This window comes from Rattus norvegicus, chromosome 3 (genome assembly GCF_036323735.1).
Source record: "Rattus norvegicus strain BN/NHsdMcwi chromosome 3, GRCr8, whole genome shotgun sequence".
Classification (NCBI taxonomy): domain Eukaryota; kingdom Metazoa; phylum Chordata; class Mammalia; order Rodentia; family Muridae; genus Rattus; species Rattus norvegicus.
In genome coordinates, this window is record NC_086021.1 from 128,485,106 (window position 1) to 128,505,077 (window position 19,972).

At 45.9% G+C, this 19,972-nt stretch overlaps 1 protein-coding gene across 1 annotated transcript in view; it reads right to left on the minus strand.

Annotated features, from left to right (window-relative positions):
• Tgm5 (transglutaminase 5) overlaps positions 1 to 12,656 on the minus strand; it is a 35,926-nt gene extending 23,270 nt beyond the window's left edge. Inside the window, exons 1-4 of the mRNA NM_001402279.1 lie at positions 12,479 to 12,656; positions 4,178 to 4,357; positions 3,362 to 3,607; positions 1,520 to 1,638 (exon numbers count right to left, since the gene is read on the minus strand). Of these exons, the coding sequence (NP_001389208.1) occupies positions 1,520 to 1,638; positions 3,362 to 3,607; positions 4,178 to 4,357; positions 12,479 to 12,488 (555 nt within the window). The 5' untranslated portion in view covers positions 12,489 to 12,656. The remainder of the gene's footprint in view (positions 1 to 1,519; positions 1,639 to 3,361; positions 3,608 to 4,177; positions 4,358 to 12,478) is intronic.
• Positions 12,657 to 19,972: the final 7,316 nt, after the last annotated feature.

Here is a 19,972-nt window from a genome sequence, read left to right on the forward strand (position 1 = left end):
CGGTACTGAGCAGATTACTCAGTACTTGCCTGCTGAAGAAGAGAGAAAGGGAGGGACCCAGAGCTCCAAAACCTGCAACTCCTCACTCCTGCTTCTCGCTGATGACAACACCCTTAAATGTCCACACTGAGTGAGGATTTGGGACCAGTTGAAACTGCTACATCTTCCCCAGGCTGCAGCTACCTTGGCAGCAATGAACTTAACAATCAGGTATTGAGAATTCTATTTTGGGAGAGATCTGGTGAGCCTTGATCCAAGTGATCCGGGGCTCCATGAAGACCTCCATATCATCCCAGCTGTCACCTCTTCTGAGTGGCCAAAGGCTCCCTCTGTCCCCTCAATACTCCCAGAACTGAGGCTCAGTTTAGAGCAACTTCTTCCCTCCCTGACCTTGGCCTCCCTGGGGCTAAACTTCAAACAGGAGGTAGGAGTCTAGACAGACAAGAGTTGTCAAGCATTGTGCTGAGTTTAGCTAGTTTGCATGCAAGGTCATGAGACTACATGTAGAAAATAAAGTGAAGCAGAATGAAGCTGGTAGCAGCACTCGCAATGATTTTCATCTTCTAGGTGTTCATTTTATAATATTTCTTTGCAAAGGTTTTGTTTTGTTTTTTCATCTGTTTGTTTGGTTTGTTCTCCACACAGGAACTCCTGTGGCCTAGGCAATGAACTTAAGATCCTCATGCTTCTACATCTTGAGTTGTAGGATTACAGGGGTGCACCACCTCACCCTGTTTATGAGGTGCTGGGGATCAAACCCAGAGCTGCTTTGTGCATGTCAAGTAAGTAATCTACCAACTGAGACATAAAAGGACTTCTATGTATCACAGGCTGGCCTCAAATTAGAAATCCTCTTGCCTCAGCTTCTCAGCCATTGATATTATAGGTTTGCATAGTGCTCTCCCTCTCTCTCTCTCTCTTTCTCTCTCTCTCTCTCTCTGTCTCTCCCCACCACCTCCCTCTGTCCCTTCCTCCCTCCATCCCTCCCTCCTGTCTGTCTGTCTGTCTTACAATTATGTGTTCCCTATAACGAAAAATCCTATTGTCAAAACAAACAAATGAGCAAACAAACAAACAAACAAACAGTCATTGGCATGGGGGGCCCCGAAGATTGTTCCCCAGCCTTGTTTCTGGTACAGATGTCCAGGGGCACAAATGTACTGTGTTTGTGTAAGTGTGACAGGTTTAATACCAGGTCCAGCAGCAGTGTTGTTAGGATAAAGTGACCAAGTAAGAGGTGAGACCCCACAGCAAACTCAGTAAAGTGTAAAGTGTCAGGTGCGATCATTTCCATTATTATTGTGCCCCACCCCCACACTCTGCTGCCCTGTAGCTGCCCCTCCCTTAAATCCTAGTCAAGCAGATGGGGCCAGCAAAGAACCCTCCCTCCTCCTTCCTTTGGCTGCTTCCCTAGCAAACCGAGAAGCTTCTCACACATGCTCTTTAGTTAGCATAAGCAGTTTGCCCTGTTCTGGATCCCTTTTCCCTGAGTTTGGGACTTTTGTGGTCTGGGACTCACCTGCCCATAGTTCCAGGGGCACGGGCGGATCCAACTCTTGCTCCCTTGGTAGATGAAGCCATAATCGTTCACAACATACTCCTGCCTCTGGGGCTCACTCTCCAAGTACACTGTATCCGCTGGGAATCAAAGTAAGAAGACAGGAAGTAGAAGCCACCTTGTGCATTCCTGTCCAAACAGTCTCATAGAAGAGCTCTCTGGGGCTGTTCTGAGAGAAGTTGGTACAGGAAGGATCAATGCTGGGTGGGTTCTAGCCAAGATTTGGACCAGTGTGGTGAACAGTTGTAGGTTCATGATTGAAGTCAGAAGCATCCCTGAATTGTAGGGTGGATCTTCCCAGCTAAACATCCCGGCCTAGTGATGTGGCAGCTGTTGGTCATGACTGTACCTTCTTCCTACCTCTATCCCAGTGTTTGTTCTCTCTAGGACATGGATACAAGCTGAGGAGAGAAGCCAGGCATGAGGTCCTCCCACCACTCTGACAGACACTATGTTCCCATGTTCAAGTCTGAAGCCCAGTCTTGGAGGCCAAAAAGTGAGTGAGTGTGTGTGTGTGTGTGTGTGTGTGTGTGTGTGTGTGAAAGAGAGAGAGAGACTATGTGTGAGTGTGTGTATGTGTATGTGAGAGAGAGAGTATGTGTGAGTGTGTGTGGGTATGTGTGTGTGTGTGTGTGTATGTGTGAAAGAGAGAGAGAGAGAGAGAGAGAAAGACTATGTGTGAGTGTGTGTATGTGTCTGTGTGAGAGAGTATGTGTGAGTGTGAGTGTGTGTGTGTGTGTGTGTGTGTGTGTGTTGCTGTTGTTGTTTGACAGGATCTCATTCTGTAGCCAAGTCTGATATGAAACTCACTATGTGGTCCTGGTCTCAAGCTCACAGTGATCCTCTTGCTTCAGCCTCCCAAGCACTAGCACAGGTGGCTATTTCAAAGAGAAATGCAAATTGGAGACTGGTATGCATAATTATACTTCTTATATTAATATATGATATATTAATATATAATTAATATATAATATATGTTATAGTATCAACAACATAAGATATGTACAAACATGCACATATTTAAGCATAGTTCTATAAGACATTGCATGGGGGTCATGGAAGACTGTTCAAAACAAAGCTTCCACTGGGAAAATGGAGCTAGGAGACTGGAGGATCTTAGATCATATAGCATTTCCTTTTTCCTTTCTTTTCCCTTTTCCTTCTCTCTCTCTCTCTCTCTCTCTCTCTCTCTCTCTCTCTCTCTCTCTCATATGCATATATATATCCCTTCTTCTTTATTCCTTCCCTCCCCTTTCTTTTCTTTTTCTCACTTTCTCTCTCTTTACCATTTTTGATTCTTTTCAAATATTCAAAATAGTGTGCATTTATTACCTTTAAAATGAAAAAGCCCAAATTAACTTCAAAATAGATAATGAAGGCAGATGCTAATGGTAGTTAAACTTAACAATAGGATTTCTTTTTAATTTTACTTATTTTGTGTATGAGTGCTATATCTGCATGTATGCCTGCCGGCCAGAAGAGGGCATCAGATCCCATTATAGATGGTTGTGAGCCGCCAGTTGTTGCTGGGATTTGAACTCAGGACCTCTGGAAGGGCAGACAGTGCTCTTAATGACTGAGCCATCTCTCCAGCCCCCCTAATAGTAGTTTTCTATTTAGTCCAAACATAATTTTACAGTTCTAAACATGTAAATGAACCTCAAGATCTCCCCAGCTTGGCTATTGGAAGTCAGGTACTGAATCCAAGGGATAAAGGAGCTTTTGGTAGCCAAGGATTAGGGGCTGGAAACCTGGTGGCACTGACAGAGACAGAGGAGGAGCCCAAGTGGGTCCCTGCCTCACCTGGGCACCAGGGATTGAAGAGCAGGATGAACTCCCCCAGCTGGTAGGCAGTGACGGAACCCTGGTAGGAGTCAATCCGAACTTTCAGGAGGTATCGACCCACGGCCGCCATGGGAGGGGCACAGAGGCTGACTTCCAGGGAGTTGGCCCTGTTGGCTTCCAGGGAAGCAATCCAGGGGCTTGAGCCACCACTGCCTGTGAGGCTAAACACTGCACGAGTCCCTTTGGCCAGGTCCGGCAAGGGTCCTAGGAGGGAAGAATAAGACTCTTTATGGTGATCTTCCATTCCTGTAAGATACTACTCAGTGAACATGCATTCACACACACACACACACACACACACACACACACACACACACACACACGCTCCTCTCTCTCTCTCTCTCTCTCACACACACACACACACACGTTCCACTTTGTACATGCATATATACGTGCATATATACATGCATATATACATGCATACATACATACAACACACATACCTGTTCCACTTCACATTCACATATACCATATATACACTCTACACAGGCATGCTCCTCTTTACACATACCCCCCCACACACACTCCACTCCAATTCATGCACACACACACACACACACACACCCCACATGGTCCATTTCACACATACACATACAAATATGCCACATCATACACAGACACACACATGCCACATAAATACACACATAGACACCATCATATACACCCCCAAACACACATATACCTACATACCACACATACCATACACACATACAGACACACACACAAACACACACATACTACATATGCACACAAATCCTGTGGGCAGTTCCTCACCAGTCTCAGCCACAAACATGATACTGTCCATGCCTGGCTGGAAGCCCCGATTCTTAAAGTACAGGGTGATGCAGAAGGCCTGACCCCGGCGGACAACAAGACGGTCAAAACTGATCTCTTCCGTGTGGTGCCGAACATTGTTCCGGGAGCTCTGGAGGTCTGTGAGGGCCACCTCTAGCCCTGGGACAGACAAAATCAGGGTTGTGAAGACTAGCCCAGTTTTGTTCACACTTATCAGTTGTGCAAACTCTAGTAAGTAATCTGGCAATTACACTTGAGCTTCCATGTTTGTAGAATAGAGTCTGTAACACTCCCCTAGTTGGTCCAGTTTGAGGATTATATGAGATGCCAAGCACACACATCCCTTTCTTTCAAACTCTTCCTTTCTTTCTTCCTCCCCTACTTCCTCCACCCGCTATCAACTCCTTCCCTGCACACACCTGCAGGCACATGCATTTTCTAACTAACTTATGTTGTAGATCTGCCCAGGTTTGATGCTCCCTTCAGCCCAGCATGCCTTCAGATACATCCTGATCCCCACTTCCTGGGATTCAAGTTACCAGTCTCACTTGTTCTTGTACCAAACTCCAAACCTGGGAACAGGCTTCCGGGTCACCTGCCCCTAGAACAGATGCCCAACTTTTAGCAACTTGCTGGTTCTCTACCACCACCAATGTCATGTGTCCCGTGTCCTGGATGTCTGTGTAATCAAAATCAGAAAGCCTTCAAGAACTTCTACCAAAACAGAGCAAACACATTGTTTGCTTCTTGTTTGACCGTGATCTTGCCATCGTCCCCAGTCACCTGAGGATAGTTTACAACACTTAAATTCCAACAGGCTCACCCATCTCTTCAGCCTGTCAATTCCTATGTGACCAAGTGCTTCTGGTCATCCCTTACAGTTTGCCTAGGTCAGTTGTCCCTTTCCAAGTGCCCACTCTCCTCATCTCCCCTTAGAGACTTTAATAGGCTCTGAGAGCTTTCCTGCCTTGAGCATCTCTCCCAACCACCTCCCTTCGCACAGCAGCCACCTTCCCTCACAGTTAGATCATGCCATCTCATTTGCTTTAAAAGGTCTATGACTCTCCAGTCTGTTGTACATAGAACACTCGTTTGTCCAACACGTGGTCTTCTGTTTCCAGCTTTAAGTTCTGATTTTATTCTCAGTCCTCACCACTCCCAGAATCAGTCCTTTCCTCCAGGAAGCCTGTCTGCACATTCTATTCCTGCTACAGCCTCGTTTCAAAACCTCCTCAGTCATAGGATGTTTTGATGTCAACTTGACACAAACCTAGACACACCTGGGAAGAGGAAATCTCAACTGAGGAAGTGGCCTCCACCAGATTGGCCTTCGGACAAGTCTGGGGGCATTTTCTTGATTGCTGACCGAAGTGGGAGGGCCCAGTCCACCAGTACCTATACCATTTCTGGGCAGATGGTCCTAGGTGGTATAGGAAAGGCAGCTGAACAAGCCAGAGGAAGCCAGACAGTAAGCAGACTCCTGCATGGCCTCTGCTTCAGTTCCAACCTCCAGGTTCCTACCTTGGCTTTCCTCAGTGATGGAGTATAATCTGTTAAGTCAAATAACCCTTTACTCCCCTAAGTTTCTTTTGGTTAGTATTCTATCACAGCAACAGAAAGCTAACAAGAACATCCCTCCACAACTTAGCCAAATCCTACTGGTCCTGCAAGACCTCCCTCCCTCATGAAACCTGTCCTAATCCATCTGCCCTTCTTCCCATTGTGTACGCTCTACAGCTCTGAACGGAATCACTCTTAATCTTAGCTGCTTTTGCTGACCAGTTAATGCTGGTGTCATACTCGTGTGCTCTTTTATGTCGCCACACTTATCCTGGGGGCCTATTCTTCTCAGCCTCGGAATAAGGAACTCGGACATCCTTTGTTAATTTCTTTCTAAGATTTAGTTATTTGTCATTTATGTGCATTTGGTGTTTTCCCCTCAAGTATGTCTGTGTGAGAGTACGAGATCCTCTGGAACTAGAGTTACAGAGAGTTGTGAGCTGTCACATGGGTGCTGGGAATTGAACCCAGATCCTCTGGAAGAGAAGCCAGTGCTCTCAATCACCAAGCCATCTCTTCAGCACCTTCTTTGTGATTTCTTCTTGTGTCTCCTTCTACAGCCAAGGCTGGCTGCAAACTCTGTCCCCTTTGCTCAGTCCTCGGAGTTCTGGGATGACAGGTATGTGCCACCACACCCAGCTCTTAGCCACTTTGTCTCTGCTTTCCAACAGTAGATGTAAGGTGAGGACAGAACTGTATCTGCTTTCTGTGCATTGGTTACAAAAAAACTAATGAACTAACTCGTTTGACAAAGTCTAACACCCTTTCATGTTAAAAAAATATTCAACAAATTAAGGAGGGAGGGAGGTCCTTATGATAAGTGGCATCTATAAAAATCCAGTTAGTCATATTTAATATTGAAACATTAATTTCCTGTTAAGATAAGAATAAATTAAGGATGTGTGTGTTCTTGCCCGCTCTTGTCTTGTTAAAGACAAAGTGTGCCAGGGCCATTAGGCAAGGACAAGAGATCAAAGGCATTCAGATTAGAAATAAATAAAGTCATCTCCATTCAAACATGATGTAAGAATAATATTACTCCAAAATTAGAATTCACAACTACAGAAGACTTCAGGATGTATGCCATAAATAACAATATGGAAATTCAACTGCATTTTCATACACTTACAATGAATAATCTGAGAAAAATGTAGAAGTAATTCCACTGTTAGTAGCAAAAGTAGTAACAAGTCCACAGTAGAATGCAAAACTTTTACCACGAAATATCGCTTAAAGAGATTCATTTAAATAATGGAAAAGTATTCCATGTTCATGAGTTACTATCATTCAAATGACAGTATTCTACTGATAGTTGACTCTAGATTCAACAGAATACCTATGAAAACATCAAAACCCCACCTGCCCACCTCACTGATATAGCTATAATGCAACCCCTATACCTAAGTCTCAGAGAGAATCATGAAAGGGAGGGGAGATTATAAGATTCAGAAAACCAGGACGCCTGCTGATTAATGGCATCTTATAGACGTGACAGAGAAGCTGCACCCATGAAATCTCAACATTCAGTTACTTAAACTAGACCTACATAATGAACAGCAGTTGCCGTGACAGTGTGGATATCCTGTGCACTTCAGACAATCAGTGAATGCAGAGAGAGAGAGAGACAGAGAGAGACAGAGAGAGAGACAGACAGACAGACAGAGAGACAGACAGAGAGAGACAGAGAGAGACAGAGACAGAGAGAGAGAGAGACAGAGAGAGAGAGAGAGAGAGAGAGAGAGAGAGAGAGAGAGAAAGAATATCATTTTTCTTCAGGGATGAACTCTACAATTGCTTAGCCAAACCAATTCCAAGTTGTCAACCCTAAACACATGTATATACAGCAACACTAAATGAATTCAGAGGGTTTTATACATATGTTAATGTGTGTGTGACAATAACAACCAAAGAAGAAATCATAAGTTTCAGAGGGCTGGAGGGCACGGGAAGAATTGCAGGGGGATAAAATTCTCAAAAATGCTTAATGAAAAATTTTAAGCTCAATTGCCCTTTGAGAAGAAGAAACGATCCATGATAGTCAACACAATCTTTTTATTTCTTCCTTGAGGGGAAGGCTAACACAGTATATTGCTAAGTAGCCTGGAACTCTTATCAGTCCTCCTGCCTCAGCCTCCAGTGTGCTGGGATTACAATCATTCACTATGTCCAGCACTAAGGCAATCTTAAAACAAGGGGCTTACACCTCTATACTTTACGTTTTATTATAAAACTTATTATCAAGGCAATTTGGGGGCAGCATTAATACAAACACAGATCAATGTATATGGGACAACACCAAATTCACTCAGGTGGTTGTATATGTGTGTGTTAAACAGTAACATAAGAAGAGGCCATGAGAGAGAGAGAGAGAGAGAGAGAGAGAGAGAGAGAGAGAGAGAGAGAGACGTAACAACCCCACATGGAAGTGAAGAATAGAGGCCTGCCTACACCATCCTGGCTTTGATTTAAAAAAATAAACGAACCAGATTAGTTGGTGTAATTCAACACCCTTGAATGTAGAAAAATTCTCTTAAAAATGGTGCTGAGATAAATACCCACAGGTAAAAAATGAAATATCAGGGCTGGATCAATGGCTCAGTAGGTAAGAGCACAGGCTGCTCTTGCAAAGGACCCAGGTTCAGTTCTCAGCACCCACATGGCAGCTCATAACTCCCTGTAACTCCAGGTCCAGGGGATCCCATGCTTGCTTTTGACCTCTGTGGGCACAAAGCATGCACACAGTGCATATACAAATATTCAGGGAAACACGAATACATATGAAGTAAAGAAATAAACACTAAAAAGTTAATAAAAAGAATGAAGTTCGTTGCCTACTTCATATGATATACAAAAATTAACTCAATGGATCAAAGATCTGGAAGTGAGAGCTAAAACTCATAGAGGAAAACAGGTACATCCTATCTTGAACTAGGCAATGGTCTCTCAGTCATGACAGGAGAAGCAGAACCAGTGGGGAAACTGGACTTCATAGAAATTAATAACATTTCTGCTTCAACGATATAATGTGAAAATATAATTCACAAAATGTGAGGATATATTTGTAATTCATATAGTTAATAAAGGATTTGTAGCCCAATGGATGGATGGATGGATCAATCCTACATTACAAAAACAAAGAGCCCAAATGGAAAACTGGGTACCTGGATCTAGTGGGATGGCTCAGTAAGTGAAGCACTGATTGCATAAGCTTAACAACCTAGCTTAATCCCTGGGACCCACGTGGTAAAAGGCAAGAACAATTGTTCTGAGCCCGCCACGTGCTCGTTATGGTGCACCTCACCACCCAATATGGGCAACTGATCTGAGCAGATCTTTCGGAAGGATGCTCAGGTTGTTAGGTAAATACACATGAACTGCTACTTCACACCCGTGAGGATGCTATGGTAACAAAACAGACACCAGCAAGTGTCGGCAGGATGCAGTGCTTTGGGACACTCATGCTTTGCTGATGGTTTTATAAAATGATACAGCACTTTGGAGAACACTGACGAGCAGCTCCTCAGAATGTTGAACAGAGAGTCACCATGGGATCCAACTCCTTATAGTACACCACCATATGGTGAACACATGCACTTACACCAAGCCCACATGCAGATGCTGATAGCAACATTATACAGGAATACCTGAAAAGTTCAAATAGCACAAGTATCTACCAGCTGATGAATAGAGAATATGGACTCGGGTAAGCTGAGCACATTACAAATGAATAGACCTTAAAAATGTTATGGTATTGAAGGGTATCAGACCCAAGAAGGCACAGTGTGTATGGTGCCATTTCTATGAAATGTTTGCAGTAAGGAAGTCTACAGAGATTGAAAGTAGATTAAGGACCTGAATGCCTCCTCCTCCTCCTCCTCCTCTTCCTCCTCCTCCTCCTCCTCCTCCTCCTCCTCCTCCTCTTCCTCTTCCTCCTTCTCCTCTTCTTCTCCTCCTCCTCCTTCTAAGACAGGCCCTCTTTATATAGCTACACGGCCTTGGCTGTCTTGGAACTCACTCTGTAGACCAGGCTGGCTTTAAAGCTTCTTTCTGAGCTGATGAGAATGTTTTGAGACTAGACTTTCAGAGCTGCATGAGTACACTTAACTGTACACTTCAGATAGATGAACTTTACCATGTTTCAATAAAGCTGTTAGAAACAATTGTGACACAAATCAACTACATATAAGTACCATAACAAATATTAGTCTTTGTCTTTTGCTTTAAAGAGTCAAGACCATGGTCACACAGAATCACAATCACTCACCTGAAACCCACCAGGCTACTCTGGAACTCACATGGACCATCCTGTCTCAGCCTCCCAAGTTGCTAGGATGAGAGGAGTATACTACCACATCCAGTCTAATCTTTATCTTCTAAACATGTCTAGGTTATTTTCTTTACTGTTGACATACATCTTTTTTATTAGCTAGCTGTATTATTATTATTATTATTATTATTAAAGAAACATAAGAATAACACGTGGCATATGCATATAGGTTCATGGACATGTTTGCTAGTTGAAAAACTATCTTATGTAAAAGCATTTGCATTTATTTTGTTTTATATTCTCTCAGTAATTTATCTGGGTCCTGTCTACTATTTAACCTTTACCATGCCAAGTCATCTACACTTCGGGGGGGCGGGGAGTACATTGACAAACTGGGCTTCTGAAAGATGGAAGGTTTTGTCTCATGTTAAACACAGATTTGTCTCAAGGCAGAATTTCTTTCATTCAACAGCTGCTGTCCATTTCTGGCTTTCACTCATTTTCAGTAAGTACATTTCAACCCTGCCACTTGGGAAAGAACTTGACTTTTTCCTGATAAAAAAGGAAGAAGAGGGGAGGAGGAAGAAGAGGAGGAAGAGGAAGAGAAGGAAGAGGAGGAGGAAGAGGAGGAAGAGGAAGAGAAGGAAGAGGAGGAGGAGGAAGAGGAGGAAGAAGGAGAGGAGGAGGGGGAGGAGGAGGAAGAGGAGAAGGGAGAGGAGGAGGAGGAAGAGGAGAAGGAAGAGGAGGAGGAAGAGGAAGAGGAGGAGGAGGGAGAGGAGAAGGAAGAGGAGGAGGAGGAAGAGGAGAAGGAAGAGGAGGAAGAGGAAGAGGAGGAGGAAGAGGAGGAGGAGGAAGAGGAAGAGGAGGAGGAGGAAGAGGAGAAGGAAGAGGAGGAGGAGGAAGAGGAGAAGGAAGAGGAGGAAGAGGAAGAGGAGGAGGAAGAGGAGGAGGAGGAAGAGGAAGAGGAGGAGGAGGAAGAGGAGAAGGAAGAGGAGAAGGAAGAGGAGGAGGAGAAGAAGAAGAAGAAGAAGAAGAAGAAGAAGAAGAAGAAGAAGAAGAAGAAGAAGAAGAAGAAGAAGAAGAAGAAGAAGAAGAAGCAGCAGCAGCAGCAGCAGCAGCAGCTCATCCTTCCTTTAGGAGACCAGATGACTGGGCAAAGAGCACTAACTGGCTCAGGTCTGTGCATGACTAAGGCTACCCAACAGGTGGGGCAACACCTACCTAACAGGAAGCACTCCAAACACATCCTATTCTCCAGAGATACTACAGGCCAAGTCAACCTCCAACTATGACACATGGATGCTCTGCACACAAACAGTATGCTTAGCTTTCATTTTCATGACCAAACAATATTCCATTATTTTGATACCATATTTTGTTTATGTTCAAATGGGATGTTCATTTTTGACTAGAGTATTTCCTCTTGAAGTGAGGAGAGAAAGAGGAAAATAACAAGGAAATAACAGGATGGTAGGAAGAACTTACAAAGTTGGTGATCATAGTATCTGTCTAGAGAGACATTTCTTCACGAATACCCAGAAGCATGCATAGGAACGCTGACTGTAAGACTGCTTGTCTATCTAAAACATGGGAATGATCTAAGCGTCCATTAAAAGAAGACAAGGTGAATAAATCACACAAAATGGAAAGTACTGAGAGGTAGGTCCAATGCTACAAGACATGCTGTTAGTGAAAAAAACATTAAATTTATATTTATAGCGTGATAATATCTGGATTTATAACAACACATGTTGATCCGATTGATTACATTCAGCATTTATACAAATGCCAATGTCTCTACCAAAGACTGGCAACCTCGGTTATTCAAGCTAAGGTTGAAGTACTTAGAACTTTACCTGCAATTATTATTTATTTTGCTCCAATTCAGCCCTCATATACTTCCTTTGTAATTAAAGTTTTACATTTTATATAAAATTAATGAAATAGTAAAATATTTATTATATTGCTTTTAGTAAATAAAGGTGACCTTGTCACAGTTGCAGAGTAAGTTAAAAGTGCATCCCCTCTTTATGTAATCATTTCCTCTTCAGAGTGTTCGGCACCTTGACAAGAGAGGATGATGTAGACATAAGAGGATGAGGAGGAAAGAGAAGACACACAGATTCAGAGAACTTTCACATGGTCCAAGCCCTGACATGGCAGGCAGGAAGCAGAGAAGCGAGTGTGAAGAAGTTAGCTCATGTCACAGGACAGGAGCCTTAATGCCCTAATCCCTTGCCTTGCTCACCCACCTACTGTGGAAGAGGCATGGTAGCACGCAACTGTGTTTGCCTTCACCCTCCTCCTGATTCTCAGGGGACCAATGACTCCTGAGGACTCTTGGCTTCCTTCCTAGATCAGCTCTGCCCTTATTGTTTCTCTACCCTCCTGCCCTTGATGTCTCTGGATCTTCACTGTCCCCATTTTCTACCCACCCCATGGGGCTTCCCTACCTTGGGCCATAGTGGCTGCTTCTGGCTCCTGGACTGCTCCCCCAGACTGCTGGATGGATTGAAGCTTCAGGAAACTGATCCCGGAGTGGCTGCTTCCCCTTCCATGCCAAGGTTCCGAGAGACACTGGAGGTGGGGCCAGCTGCTGCACTGCCACCTCTGACAGGGCAGAGCACAACTGGTTTTCTCACTCACCCTCTGGTTTTTCTTGGCAGTGTTGCACAGCTGAGAGGAGGTGTGGAGGCTGTGGATCCATCGGGGCCTTTGTGCTATTGGGCTTTCAATAGCTCTCGAGCAGTGGCGTTATGGTAAGGGAGCCAGGAAAAATTAGTGAATGGATGGGGCCTCCACGGGGATGGAGGGAACTGTGTTTCTGCAGGAAAGAGTGTAGGGGTCGTAGTTGTGAGACTATTGCTCACAACAAAGAGAGCCCTTGCACTTGAGCCCTCTCTTTGTGGAGTTTAGGCACTAACAAAATCTACATCCTTGATATGACTTCCCCCCAGGTAGTGGCATTGTTTCAAGTGAGACCTCCCAGAACCACAGTGAATCTCAATAGAATTAGCAGAGCTGGGGAGGAGGTCCAGAGATGAGAGCATGAGAGCATAGGCTAGCAGAGGTGGGGCTGGGGAGGAGGTCCAGAGATGAGAGCATAGGCCATTCTTCCGGGGGGCCTGAGCATGAGTCCCGCATCTACATGGGGGGAGGGTCACACAGTCTTCAGTGCCAGTTCCAGGTTATCTGATGCCCTCTCACCTCCTACAGGCATCAGGCATGCACACGGCACACAGACACACATACACATAAAATTAAAACAGTTCTTAAGTGAATGAAAAAGACAAGAATGTAGCTTCCTGGTATAGTAACTGTCCATCAATACCCAAGACACTCAGAGGGAGGGAGGGACGGAGGGAGGGAGGGAGAGAGAGAGAGACAGAGAGAGAGAGGTTACAGCCTATTAAGGAGCAAGTTAGAGTAGGGAGAAGGTAAAGCAGGTTCCTGTGTGAAGAGTGGGCAGGATACCCACCTACTCTGCCTTTCCTGCTGCTACTTACTTCTCCGTGTGTCTCCTGATTTCTACGTCCTCTGAAGAACTTATCCATAAGGGCCGTTTTCTTTCTTGTGTTTTCAATTCCCTGTGACTAATCAGCTTTTGTAATGTATAGACACACAGATACAGTTCTCCGAGGTCTTGGTTTGCTGCTGTGCTGAGGACTGAACCCAGGGCCTCACGCTGAGTGAACGACCTACCACTGAGGCACGCCTGTGGCCCCGACTCACCTTCTCACACATTTGAATGCACCTTCCATAGTCAACTTCCCTCAGCCCACCAGCCCTTCCCTGTAGCTCCTACCTTTCTTCCCAGTTCTGTCTGCTCAGGGCTTTTGTGTATTGCTTTGCTTCCCATCCCCCTTCCCCTCCATCCCATCTACTTTCTGTCCCCAGGTCCCTGACACATCTCATCTACTCCCTCTGAAGGCCAAGAACCCTTTCCTGCTCTCATCTTAAGGAACCTTCTTGAACTCTGAGCACGCAGACCCTTTTCTCTTCCGCTCCCTCCCTCTCGTCCCTTTCTTCCCTCCTCTCTCTTTTCCCTACCACCATCCCATCTGTCATTTTCTTCTCACGCCCACATTGGTGCTCCCCAGAGATCCCCAGACACTTGCCTGTCCTCCCTCCCTCACCCCCCACGACGCAGGTGATCCCCAGAACTCTGGCCTGCAGACCCCTCCTCCTTGCCAACTTGGGACACTTGATACCCAGTGTGCCCAAGTGATTCCTTCCCAGCTTTCTCTCAGTGCACCTGCCTTACCTCCTGCGTTTCTGGTCTTGGTGGTGAGGACGCTGCACACAGGCCATGAAGGTGAAATCAGGGCCATTTCTCCTCTTCTTACCTCCCTTGGTCCAACCCCTGATTAGCACCTACATTTGCCTCTTCCCCTCGAGTTCCTCAGCTCTACTTCACTGACAGCATCTAGACAACTTCCCACCCTCCTTTCTCCAGGTTCATTACTATTGTGTTTTCAATATTTTCTAAATTATATTATTTCCTCCTTCCAACCCTCCACACGCACTCCTCCGCCCCAGTTTGCTCACCTTAAATCATGGCCTTTATTTCTTACACTGTTTTTTTTCTGAACGGCCAGTTCAAACAAATAGTCCCCTGCTCAGGATCCAACAATAAATGAGGTCCAAACTTTTCAGCATCATCCAAAAGCCTCTTTCTCTTCCCTCCTGGATCCCAGGTAGGTCAACCCCACTCAGTTTTCTGATGGAGACCTGTCTTCTCTCTCTCTCTCTCTCTCTCTCTCTCTCTCTCTCTCTCTCTCTCTCTCTCTCTCTGTGTGTGTGTGTGTGTGTGTGTGTGTGTGTGTGTGTGTGTCTGGTAGTCTGTCTGTCTGTCTCAGTCTCTCTGTCTCTCTTTCAAATGTTCTCTGTCTTACCTACTTTCTCTATCCCCCAGACTAGAGCAGTATCCTAGGAAGCTTTCCAAATATTCTCTATCAAACTGGAGTCAGGGGCTCCAGTAGTCACCTCTATTAGCCAAAACATCTCTGCACACCATGGTTATTAACAGTATTGCCAGTGATTGACTATGGCAGCAGGTAACATAGTGTTACCACTAATACACTTGGCAGTTGTTTTTTGATGTTAGATATTATTTTACATTCTTACATGAATTCGCTCTTTCAGTCTCACAACATCTTTATGAATTAGGAGGGGTTCTTTTTTAGACTTATTTATTTGAGATCAGGTCCCACTATGTTGTCCTTGCTGACTTTGTAGACCAGGTTGGCCTCAGACTCACAGAGATCCCCCTGCCTCTGTCTCCTAAGCTGGAATTAAAGGTATATATGTGCCACTACATCCAGCCCAAAGATTCATCTATTTTTATGTGCACAGCTGTTTTGCCTGAATGTGTGCCACGTGTAGGAAGTGTCTGTGCAGGCTAGGAGAGATTTTCAGATCCCCTGGATCTGGAGTTAAAGCTGGCTGTGAACCACCATGTGGGTGCTGGGAACTGAACCTGGTCCTCTGCAATAGCAGCAAGTGATTTTAACTGCCGAGTCATCTCTCAGTTCCCTGTGTATCGGGAGCTCTTGTTGGGCTTCTACAACAGATGAGGAAATCAAGACTTAAAGACATTTATTTTTCCCAAACCCCTCACAAAGAACTACTGTGCTGACCTTTGACTGCAGCAGAACTCCAGGGCTTTTTAACTGTTCATTTTGTGTCTAAAATATGCCAATTGTCCAGGCCATATTAGCTGCCTGATGGGGCAGATAAATTAAAAGATGGTCCAGGCATGAACAAAGGACCAGTGCCTGAACCCACTGTCACATGCAGAGATAAGAACGGGCAGGGCAGGAAGATGAGCTCTGACAGGGTGAGCAGGTCTTGAGAGTTCTGGTGGCTGAGCAATGAGTGGCCTGCCCCTGCCTCCAGCCCTCCACAGAGTTACCAGAGTAGATAGGGCCAAAAGCTGGGTCCTGGCATCTCTAACAGGCCAGGCCTGGCTTCCTGTCCTCAATGGGCCAATTAAACAGATAATGGTGAAAGGGGTCAGGAAAGGCACTAATTCAATGTGGCCACACTGGGAAAAGAGACAAAGATAGTCAGGGAAACAAACCCTTAAAGTCTGTATTTGAAAGCCTGAGCGGAGGTTCAAGAAGTTTGTATAGGGAGGGATGGCTCAGTGGTTAAGAGTACCTGCTGCTCTTGCAAAAGACTAGAGTTTGGAGTTGCAAGTCTCAACTCCAGTAACACCAGTTCCAGAGGATCCAATGCCCTCTTCTGACCTACATGTGCACTGCACTCAAGTGTACAAACCCACTCTCGGACACACATATACAAATAACAAATTAAAATAAAAGTAAAATACTTTTATAGGTTTTTAACACAGACTCTATAAAGCAATTTTAATTCTGGGTAAGTCGTTATTGTTAGGTGTCAAAGAAACCTGGGACAAGTTGCACTCCGTACTGTGGCTCCTCCCAGCTCTCCTCACCCTGCCTCCTGCCCTAACCTCTGCCTCCCAGAAGGTTTCTCTTCCCCAGGCTACTCACAAATCCAGAGCTGAGCAGTCCCATTTTGGCCTCTTGGCTAGGGGCACCCCTTTGGGTCAGCTGCTCCACTCTTTTGTTCCTTGTCCCTATCCCCGTTCCCATCCCTGTCCCCCCTCCCCCTCCCCCTCTCTCTCCCTCTTTCTGCATTTATGGTCCACTTTAGTCTTCCAGCCATGTTCAGCCGGGACATTCAGCCTCCCTTTGCCTGCTCTCTCCCTCACCTCTACAATAAGAATCTTCTCCACACTCTAGGAGCGGTCACGTCCCTCCTCTCATTCCTTCCAATGTTTTCTTTAGGTAAAGATTATATAGTGGATATCAGAATATTTGTAGGTTTTATTTTTTAAACCTTCATGGAAATTTTTAAGGAGCATCACTAAAACAGTAACCTCGTTGCTGTTATCACCATGAGCACCGCCGCCCAGCAAGCTTCTCTATCCTCTCTCCTACTGCCAACATTCTTTTTTTTCCCCCTTTACTTTTGAGATTATTATACACTTCCTCTTCCAAACTCTCCCAGACATTCCTCCTTGCTCTCTTTCAAATTCATGGCCTCTTTTTTCCTATTGACTGTTGTTATGTGCATATATGGATATACGTACACTCCTAAGCGCAACCTGCCTGGCCTGTCTAATGTCACCTGCATGTATGCTTTCAGGGCCGACCATCCGGTACTGGACAATCAGTGGCTGTGCTCTCCCCTGGGGCAGACTATCTCTGCCACCGCAGCACTGCTCAGTTGCCTGCAGCCGTGCAGGCCTGAGACCTGGGGTCTGACCGCTGCAGGCCTGAGACCTGTGGGTCTGACCGCTGCAGGCCTGAGACCTGTGGGTCTGACTGCTGCAGGCCTGAGACCTGTGGGTCTGACCTCTGCAGGCCTGAGACCTGTGGGTCTGACTGCTGCAGGCCTGAGACCTGTGGGTCTGACTGCTGCAGGCCTGAAACCTGTGGGTCTGACCGCTGGCCTCACTCTGCCATGCTCCCTCCCGTCTTGTTTGCCTATTGCTGTTGCCCTCCTCCAGCTGCTGTTTTAAATCAGTGTGCATAGCTAAGCAGTCCAGTCAAGGTGTGGTCTGTTGTCTCTTCTCCAAGTCTCTCCAGCCGGCCGGACTGAACTGTGAAGTCTCTTTCCTCATCGGCTGGCGCCACGACTCTCTTCCAGCATAAGATTCCTGGAGAAATTCCAATTCCTTGGAATTCATTGTTTCAAAATCTGATAGTCAAAGGGAGGGACACACGTGTCTTTTAGAATCTCTCCATTCCTGCTGGGACAAGGACAGTTATAGTACCTGGAGCAGAGGTCAGGGCATTCGCATCTACCCTCCCCAGAGGACTGATTGTAGGCAGGAGGCACTCTGACACTGGTGTGTGTTAGCCACTGGAGCAGAGAGGGGAGGGGAAATACCACAGCAGAGCAACTCTTTTTCAAAACTGTTCCTGCTGCAGAGAGCCGTTCTGTGACTTCTCAGTAAGTTTTGTTGGCGTGCCCTTCTGGAAAAGGAAAAAAAAAATCAACAAAAGATTAAATGGGGGAGGGGCTGCAGAGAAGGCTCAGCAGTTAGAGCCCTGGCTGCTCCTGCAGAGCACCCAGGTTTGATTCCCAGCAACCACATGGGAACTCACAGCCATCTATGCCTCCCGTTCCAGGAGATCTAATATCCTCTTCTGGCTTCTACAGGCTCTAGGAATGCACATAGTGCACAGCTAAACATGCAGGCAACAACCCCACACACACAATTAAATATTAAAATAAAGATAAAAAAAGAAGAAAAGAAAGAACCCCACCACCGCAAAAACAAACAAAAAACAAACAAACAAAAAACCAAGCAAACAAAACAAACAAAACCAGAACCGCAGAGGCACAAAGCCCATCTGGAAACAGGAGAGCAGCAGTGATTCTTGTTGCCTGGACCTTGAATCTGAATAAGACCTTGGCTCTGTGCCCAAGGAGGTAACTTACAGGTTTAGTGTTCCATTAGGTTCCTGTAGACCATTAGTCACGGGGTGTGGGGGAAATGTGGGGAGACAGGGAGATAGCTCTAATTACAGCAGTGTGTCCCTGTTCAGAGTAGCTGGGCCGAATCAATGAGCGCCTGACCTGGCTATCTGAACAGAAGCAGAGCTGTGTCCTCGGGATTGGGACATTTGAGTGGATTACTTACCTGTTATCCCCAAGGAACAGGCCTTGCTCAATCAGGGGGATGGGAAAGAGGCTCCAGACCTTTCTAAGACCCAGAGAGACCTGGGAGCTGATTCCGGCCTTGTCAGGAATTCCTGGTATGCCCCTAAGAATGTTCTGGTCTCCTGGTCTGTAGTTCCTGGTGTAGGTCTAGGGGGATGGTGCTGAGGGTCTTACAAAGAACCACAAAGGTCAGCCAGAATCAGCAGAATCAAGTGAACTTTCTGCCCTCTCCCCTACCAACCCTCAGAAATGGAGACACCAAGAAAGTAAAGGGATTAGGGCACCTCACACTTTACTATTGAACCCACTTTCTCATCTGACCTTCCCAGCAACTGCTAACTGTCACGGATCTAAGATCTCTCCACAGAATCCAGAGAACTTTGGTTTGTTTGACACATATGCTACTAGGTATCATGGACCCTCAAATTCTCAGCCCAAATATTGAGCACCACACACTCTATCCACCCAGGATAGGAAGGAAGACCAGAGTCTGGAGCTGTGCTGCTGGCCTGACTTGTACCAACTCCTTGCTCCAGTGCCTGGGCATTTCTTTTGCCACCTTTCCCCACGGGAGCCCCTACCTGGCTGCATTGGTTGGCTCCACTGGGTTGCTGTGAGTTAAAGCAATGGACTCTTTGGACTCTAAGCCACTTTCTAGGTAAGAAGGAAGTCACCTGACAGACAGCCGATGAAACCAGAAATGTCTAGGATACACACACACACCCTTGGAGGCATAGCTAAAGGAAACCTGTCCATACCAGTGCCTCAGCCAGGAGAATACTGACCAAAGAGAAGGGCATTTGGCGGGGAAGCAAGGTATTATATTTCTGAACAAACCAGAGGGTAGGAGCCTCCCAGAAATCAGCCGTCACAAAGTAGTGACACAAACGCCCAGGGATGCTCATGGGGACAGGTATAGCTGGCACAATGGGTGGAGCAGGATGTGCAGGCTCCTACTCTTGCACCAAGCAGTTGGGTATGGGAAGGGCTGGGGAGGAGCAGGCTGGGGACCAGCCTGAGGTATAAAACACGAGGGTGACTAAGGTAAGCAAATAAGCGAAAGAGTTGGGCAGGGAAGAGGTTGGCAGTCTAATGAGGGCAGGACCCAGATTCCTGGATTAAAAAATGCCTGTCGGGAAGATAATAGCATGTAAAGGGGAAAAGGAAAGAAGAGAGAGGGGAGGGGAGGGGAGGGGAGGAGGGGGGAGGAGGAAGAGGAGGAAGAAGAGGAGGAGGAAGAGGAGGAG